The sequence below is a fragment of the Rutidosis leptorrhynchoides genome, chromosome 1 (genome assembly GCF_046630445.1).
Source record: "Rutidosis leptorrhynchoides isolate AG116_Rl617_1_P2 chromosome 1, CSIRO_AGI_Rlap_v1, whole genome shotgun sequence".
Classification (NCBI taxonomy): Eukaryota; Viridiplantae; Streptophyta; class Magnoliopsida; order Asterales; family Asteraceae; genus Rutidosis; species Rutidosis leptorrhynchoides.
In genome coordinates this window covers 383,395,593-383,404,702 of record NC_092333.1, presented here as the reverse complement: position 1 = coordinate 383,404,702, position 9,110 = coordinate 383,395,593, and the positions used below count along the sequence as shown (strand labels likewise).

Below are 9,110 nucleotides of genomic sequence, written 5' to 3'. Positions count from 1 at the left end.
GTTTTGACATATCATATCGACGCATCTATATATATTATTTGGAATAACCATAGACACTCTATATGCAGTAATGCTTGAGTTAGTTATACAGGGTTGAGGTTGATTCTACAATAATATATATACTTTGAGTTGTGATCGAGTCTGAGACATGAACACGGGTCATGATACATATTAATTAATTCAAATATTATATATTAAACTATATATGAATTATTGAATTGCTAATTGTGGACTATTAACGGTGGACTACCAACATTGGAAAATTAAAATGAATTAAAATATTGTTTATAACACATGAAACTAAGCATTTCTTCAAGTTTGCCACTTGATTTTATCTTAAACCTCATTTGTATCTTGACAATTTCAATCTGCGTTCAAACCTTTCACGAATCTTGAAAACACCTCAATCGATAGGATGATCAAACCACGCGTTATCTACGAAAGGGAGAACTTATGCATATGGGCATACACCTGGAAAACTCTTGGAACCTAAGTAGAAGTTATGATTCCTTGGCTTTGTTATTACCGAAAATAACTTTACAATCCCTTTTCAAATTAGCTAATTTTGCCACAGCTCCAGCAAGTCAACTTCGACTTTTCATTCGAAACAACCTTATTATAACCTTGATATATATGCGTACTCTATTATTGTTACCGGAGAACCTTTTATATTTCCCCATATTACCAGCAGACATACCAGCAACCTCGTTGCTCCTTGGCTTATGTCTCTCCGAAGAACTATTATATTTGTTCATTAAAACCCTATCACATACTCATCCGCATCTTGTAACGAGAATTGCCATACCAATTACCGGTAATTAGCAATCAATATTTCAAATCTCACAGCAGGTTTACAGCAACAGTTAAATGTATACATATAACATTTATCTCTTAGAATTATGATCTTCCATTCTGAAATTCTGAAAAGCACCCAGTCTACGAATCAATACTCGAAGTGTTGAAGATGCTGATGAAACAGCAAAAACTGTAAACGACTTTAATAGTCAAAAGTTTGGTGATAAAGAATAGTATGTTGGCAAAGCTCAGAAAAGTTGGAACTGAAAAAAGAATTGAACAAACTATGAAGGAGGCTATGGACAAATCACAAAGACTAAACCTGCCTTCCAATAATCCAAATGATTCAGTATCTGCTAAAGTTATTAACGAATATTTTGCTCCTGACTCTAAACTCTTACGGAAAAATCTTCATCACCATCAATCAATATTAAAAATTCTAAGATATCATCGTATCTTTCATTATAAATATCCTCTATATTTCTTAAGATATTTTCATAAACTATTATTATTTGAAATCAATTATCTCTTCGCGATATCAGTGTTATATCAGAAAAGGAACTGTTTTCGTTTCTAAATTCTGGAAAAAAAAATTCGAATCAAAATATGAATACTTTTGAAGTTGTGTTGGGAACTGAAGCATGAGTTAGTATAATATAATGACACTTGATCAACGTGATTATATTACAGTAAGTCATGCTGAGTTTCTAATGGAACGTGATGATTCACAGACCCTACCGTCATCATGTGCCATGTTACACGACTCTTACATTCTATCTAATCTCTAAACATATCAAGAACATATCTTCCTGATAGTTCTATCTTTTCATTTGAATTCTGGTAATTTAACCGATCAAGATCGTGCCAATACAATTTCCTTCTTAGAACATTAACTATGTTCATTTTGAAATTCATATCTACGAATTCTGGATCAAGCATATTGACGAATGTCTTAAAATATGAATTGAGAGAGAAAGAATAGAAGATGTGGGCTGTGGAAATAAGGAAACGAAATGAGTGGATTTATAGTAAAATATCCGACAGAACAATCGAAGCAGATTATTGCATTTAACCAAAGAAGATCCTAATTTTCTTAATTTCCGAAGAACCAAATCTTATTTCAAAGATTTTCCCTAAATCCCTTGAATTCCGGAAATCAACCGTCACTACGTCACCAGTTAAGTCAAACATGCATCTACTTTTCACTCTTTTGCGATAACTTCACTCGTAATCTTCACATAAACGAAATTATGTTATCCATATTACTCGCTAATGATAAAGCTCTATTTTTCAGCTCGTATGTGTCATGAAAACATACTTATTGTCAGCCATGGCCATTCCAATCAAATTTCGGGATGAAATTTCTTTAACGGGTAGGTACTGTGACGACCTGGAAATTTTTGACCAAATTTAAACTTATTCTTTATATGGTTTCGATACGATAAGCAAAGTCTATTAAACCGAGTCTCAAAATTTTTGAACTATTTACATGGATTCGATTAACCTTTAATTATCCCCGACGATTCACGAACTGTTAAGTGCAAATAAATAAATAAATATATATATATATATATATATATATATATATATATATATATATATATATATATAAAGTATATATAATAATTTAAAATTTCAATTTAAACAAAAGTAAATATGTAAAATAAGATACAAAAATAACTAAATGTAATTTAAAATGAATATATATAAAATTCCTATGTACAACTATTATATGTATATAGTAATGTATATATATATAATTTATAAATAATAAATAGTTAATAAAATTATTATATAACTTATTTGTGATTATTAAGTTTTACATAATTAATAATAATAAGTTAAAATATACTTGTTATAGTAATATTATTACTTCGTTATTATGACTACTAATATTAATAACTAACATCAGTATTAGTTATATTATTATATTATAGATATTATATAGATATGAAAGTTAACGCATTTAAATGGTTATCTTTACTAATATTAATTACTTTCATTATTAATATTGATATCGGTATTATTAATTTAAATATGAAATTTAATAAGAATAACTTATTATATTACTAGTATTATCATTATTAATATCATTATTTTCAAAAATTATTATTATTTAAAGTATCATTATTATTAATTAAAACTATCATTATTGTTGTTATTAATATTACCATATTATTATTTTTATCATTCTTGTTTTATCAATAATATTATTATTATTATTTCTGTATTTATTATTATTATTTAATAATAATATTATTATTACTATATTTATAAATTATTATAAATTATATATAAAGGTATAAAAATCGTACGAAATTATTCCAATCCCTTTCACTTTGTTCTATTTTTCTTCTGATTGAATTAACCTGTCAATTCTAATCTAGAAACTAACAAGATTCAGTTAGCAATCGCCTTCTTTCTTTATTTTTATATTTTCTTTTGTGTACGAATTGATTCTACATGTCGGACTTGGTTACACGTCCAAATCGATCTTAAATACAAACAAATCACTTTAACTAGATTTATATACTGGATTGAGATCATTATAGGAGGCTATGTCTTCGGCACTTGGAAAATTTAAAAACAGAAAACACAAGATACAGCTCGTACCTCTGTTACCAGCAAATTTTCCGAAATCTTGAAATTTTTATGAATTCTCAAAATCTATTAATGTAAGGTTGTTATAAATCGTTCATTTAAACTCTCTGTGAAATTTCAAACCTCAATTCATCATATTTCTGTTGAATTTTGAAGTCAAAGTTGTTGAATTAAAAAGTCAACTAATGTTCTAAGATCGAATTGCTGTTTTAAATAGGATTTCTGTTGAAATTGTTGATTTGAAAAGTTTCTGTGAATTATATACTACATAACTCATGTAGAAATCATAGTCTGAAAACGTTTCAATTTTAAAAATCAATTTTGTGTTCATCCGTTTCATTATCGATCTTGGGTTTGAATTTCTGTTCTTTTCTGTTAAACATTATAAACCACAGCAATCTGTTTCTATTTTGTTTGAAATTTCTAAACCCAACCAGTTTTCCTTTTTATTTCACTATTAAGTTTTGCAAATGGTCGACCTACGTTACGAAGAAGAAGAAGTAACACTGTCAAGTTATCGAGTTAAATATGTATGGATTTCGAATTATAACAGATAAGCATACATGGTGTAATGGTTAAGAGAGAGTTCGGGTGTTGGAGAGGTCGCGGGTTCGAGTCCTGGCTCTGGCGGGTTATTTTTTTTAAGCCTTCAAAGGTAGTTTTTTTCATTATTATTATTATTATTATTATTATTATTATTATTATTATTATTATTATTATTATTATTATTATTATTATTATTATTATTATCATTATTAAGATTATTATTAGCATTAATTATTGTTATGTAATTACTAAAATTAATACCATGAATATTATTATTATTATTATTATTACTACTATTAATACAAGTATTAAGTAACATCTATTATTATTATTATGATTATGATTACAATTATAATTATTATTATCATTAAGTGTTAAGTATTATTGTCTTTATTATCATTATTACTATTGTAAGTATTATTATTATTAATAACACTAGTATTAACATTATTAGCATTGTTATTATTAAAAAGTATTATTGCTACAACTGTATTAGTATTATTGTCGATTTTTACTACTAGTATCATTATAAGTGTTATTATTATTATTATTATTATTATTATTATTATTATTATTATTATTATTATTATTATTATTATTATTATTAATATTAATATTATTACTATTAAGATCATCATTATTATAATTTTTCAATATTGTATTATTATTATTATAATTATAGTTATTATTATTACAAATATAAGTATTAGGATAAAAATTATCATTTATTATTATTAAAATGATAATAATAATTATTATTAGTATTATTTTGGAAATAATAAAATTTATTATTATTTTCATTAATACTAGTATTAGTATCTTTTCTATTATTATTATTAACATATTTAAAAATTTTGATATCATTACTATTATTATTAGTAATATTAAGCATTTCCAATATTAATATTTTTACATGAAAAATATCATTTAAGTGCTATATTAATTACTAGTTTCACAAGCAAATGTTATATATATAAAAACATATTTAATATACATAACCTAATTATATTAATATTTCTATATACAAAATGAATACATTTAATTAAATAATGAAATATATATATAAATTATTAATATAAAAATTATATCACTAATAATAATATATATATTTATTCGATTACGATTATATATTTTAATCAATATACAAATGATATAGGTTCGTGAATCCGAGGCCAACCCTGCATTGTTCAATATCGTCATATGTATTTTTCTACAAAATACAGTATTGTGAGTTTCATTTGCTCCCTTTTTAATTGCTTTTGCAATATATATATTTTGGGCTGAGAATACATGCAATATTTTATAAATGCTTTACGAAATAGAGACAAGTGATTAAAAATGATATTCTGCGGATTGATGTGCTAGGTAATTTAGTTATATGTTATAAGAGCATATAAGCGCGAATCCTAAAGATAGATCTATCGGGCTTAACACCCCCATCCTATAGGTTGCACTAGACATAAGAGCTAGTGGGCGGATGTTTAGTACTTCGAGGATTATTTATACACTTGCGAGTGTACGTATCCATCTTTGCGAAGATGACTTATTATATTATTGTTAAGGTTGGTTACTGAGGCCTCAACATAAGCATAACGGTTTTATACACTTGCGAGTGTACATATATTTATAAACTGAAATCTTGTGGTCTATTAATATATTGAAATGATTGTTATGATAAACCTATGAACTCACCAACCTTTGGTTGACACTTTTAAGCATGTTTATTCTCAGGTATGAAAGAAATCTTCCGCTGTGCATTTGCTCATTTTAAAGATATTACTTGGAGTCATCCATGGCATATTTAGGTCAGTACCTCGCAATGGAACCAGATGTTGATGACTTCGTCCAGGTGGATTTGGACGGGTCACTACAAATAAGGACTTGCAAACCTTATTACGGGTGCAAATCGTGTCTAACAAGTGATGTACGACGAGTGTTGAGTAAGATGGGGCGGTGTTGTACGTGTTGTTTTATACGATTGTGGACTAATCATTTTGCATTCTTTAGAATGACGACGCGAAACGAGATCGGGACGAACAACATTGAGTTTAACGCTAGAGTTGCGGTCGCCGTTGCGGAGAAAATGGGTGCATTTCGAGAAGAACCGGTTTCTGACGAGGAATCCAATTCGGACGATGGTTCGGATAATAAAGAACCGGTTTCTGACGAGGAATCCAACATGGACGGTGAAGATTCGATAGAAGGTAACCCCCTAATGATCCTACGCAAAAAAACTACGACAATAAAAATTCAGGCAACATCTGCGATCATAATTCCGTAAATAATGCACTGGAAAACGCTTCATCTTCCCATCCCACCAAACGTATGGAAACTAACAATTTCCATATTAACTCCACTGCTTTTCCCAATAATTGTTCTAACGGCTCAGTGTCCTTGAACGTTGATATCAATGACGACATTAAAGAGAATGATTTTGTCCCAGACTCCCCTATTCCCGATTCCCCACCCATTCCCAATGCACACATGCCTACATCTCCCATTATGCCCATGTCTTCAAATGCCCAGCCCACTAATCCTGATTCACCTTCAACTCAACTACCACCAAGCCCAATTAATTGCCCCAAACCCATATCTGCTAATTCATGTGAGCCCAATGTATCTCCCTCACATCCCAATAATCCCAATAATCCCCTTAACCACACTACAAGCCCATTAACCCATACCCCAATAATCCCCACTGACCAACCCACCCATAATTTACCCCATACCGACACTCTTGTCCCAGATACTGCTCCAACTACTCATCTTTCACCAAAACAACCCCACCCTATCTCTCCGGTGAACCTTATGCCTGATCCACCTCCTTCCCATAACCATACCGCATCTTCCGATCCATTCAACCTTGATGTCTTACTCTCCATCGGCAAGGCTAAAACCAAAACGAAACACAAACACACTTATCGCATAAAACCAACTTTGATCCCACAAAATAAAGATCATCCTTTTAAAAGATGTATCATAGATGATATTCTCAAGGTTAATCCCTCGAACCACATTCCAACTGATGTTCCTCAATCTCACCTAAAAAACCACCCTAGATCGAACATGCTTTACATCAAACACCTTGCTCGAAGTGGCCAAAAATTAAGATTTTCACAACTTTCAAAACGTTGCAAATCTTCGTCTATCACCGGGGTTATCTCATCGAGTCATAATAGCGGATCATAGACCATTCCTGGACGAATTAATAACAAAACCACATCGAGCTTCTCGAAAGACAAAAGCATGGACACAAATGAATTCGGGCAATGCATCGGTATCCGTTGGAACAAACGGTAATCTCCATCCTTTTACTCGTTTTTTCTAATTGTTATAAATGTGTACGATATCTCTTAATATTCGGGGAATTGGGCAATTGGGTAAAATTAGCTGGCTTAAGCGTATTTGTAATAAAGAGAAACCAACAATACTAGGGCTACAAGAAATAAAAAGTGAAGCAACTCAAGATAATATCATTGAATCATTCTGGGGAAATTCCGACTTCAAATTCGTTCAAAAAGACTCAGTTGGTGCCTCGGGGGGTATCATAACGATATGGGATTGTAACATATTTTCTTTCGATTACGCTATTGAAGGAGAATTCTTCTTAGCAATCTGCAGATCATGGGCGGGTTATGGCTCGAAGATTGCTTTTATCAATGTCTACAGTCCACATTCTTCATCCAAAAAACAAAGACTCTGGTCCAAATTATCCTCCCTTGTAAACTCTCTTACGATCCCTTTCATCATCTTCGGCGACTTTAATGAAGTTAGAAACGCTTCTGAACGCATGAATTGTGAGTTTAACCAACAGTGGGCTAATAACTTTAATAACTTTATTAATAACTCCGAACTAATCGATTTACCCCTGGGTGGGAAAAAAATTCACTAGAATCTGCATGAAAAGAATGAAGTTTAGTAAACTTGATAGATTCCTTGTCTCCGATGAAATTTTAAAAATATGGCCTAACATCTCCTCCAAAACTCTCGACCGTGACCTCTCTGACCATTGTCCCATAATCCTTAGGAACACATACATCGACTCCAGACCTAAGCCTATTCGTGTTTTTAACACATGGCTCGACCTCAAGGATGCTGACTCCGTCATTACTCGGGCTTGGTCAATTCCAATGACCGGAAACCGCCCCGACTGAATACTCCTTAACAAACTCAAAAACGTTAAAATGGAACTTAAAAAACATAGCGCACAACTCGACAACCTTGACTCTTAAATTCTAGATCACTTAAACGCCATTAACGAATGGGAAGCTTTAGCTGAAACTAAACCTTTGATCAAAATTGAGAAAAACAAATGGTTAGACGACAAATTTTCACACATCGAAAAAGAAAAAAAGAAATCTAACATGCTAAAACAAAAATCAAGAATTAAATGGGCTCTCGAAGGCGACGAAAACTCGAAATACTTCCATAATTATATTAAAAAGCGTATAAGTAAAAACAACATACACGGCATATCTATTAATGGAACTTGGATCGAAGACCCTAACACCATAAAACACGAAACATACCTTTACTTCAAAAATCTCTTTAAATCTAACAACCTTAACAATCACTGTCCTTTCGATAATGCGCCCCATCTTGAGTATATCTCCCATAAGATAATCTCCTACTCGAATCTGAATTCCACGAAAAAGAAATCTGGGATGCACTCAATGACTGCGAAAGCTCAAAAGCACCCGGTCCCGATGGTTTTAATATGAAATTCTTCAAAAAATATTGGGCTCTTATAAAACACGACCTCATTAAAGCACTAGAATGGTTTTGGTCCAATTCGGAAATCTCCAAAGGTCGTAACGCCTCTTTTTTCACCCTTATCCCCAAAAAACTTAACCCTATTGGCTTGAATGAATACCGTCCTATATGTCTAATCGGAAGTTATTATAAAATCCTAACCAAAATCCTTTCTAATCGTCTCGCCAAAGTCATCCACAAGGTCATTGGGGTTGAACAAACAGCCTTCCTCAAAGGTCGAAACATCTTAGACAGCGTACTAATTGCTAACGAAATAATTGATGAAATTAAACGTAAAAAAACGTAAAGGTCTAATTTTTAAAGTCGGCTTTGAAAAAGCTTTTGACTGTATCTAATGGGACTTTCTATTTAACACCATGCACTACATGGGATTTGGACCTAAATGGATTAGTTTC

General features: G+C 31.0%; 1 protein-coding gene across 1 annotated transcript; it reads left to right on the top strand.

The window, feature by feature from the left end:
- The first annotated feature begins 7,279 nt into the window (after positions 1–7,279).
- Positions 7,280–7,834, top strand: LOC139900767 (uncharacterized). The gene has a single exon (XM_071883522.1). It carries the CDS (start codon positions 7,280–7,282, stop codon positions 7,832–7,834), a length of 555 nt encoding a protein of 184 aa, XP_071739623.1.
- The last annotated feature ends 1,276 nt before the right edge of the window (positions 7,835–9,110 follow it).

Coding starts and splice junctions, on each gene's coding strand:
- LOC139900767 (XM_071883522.1), top strand. CDS start 7,280: ATGTGTACGATATCTCTTAATATTCGGGGAATTGGGCAATTGGGTAAA.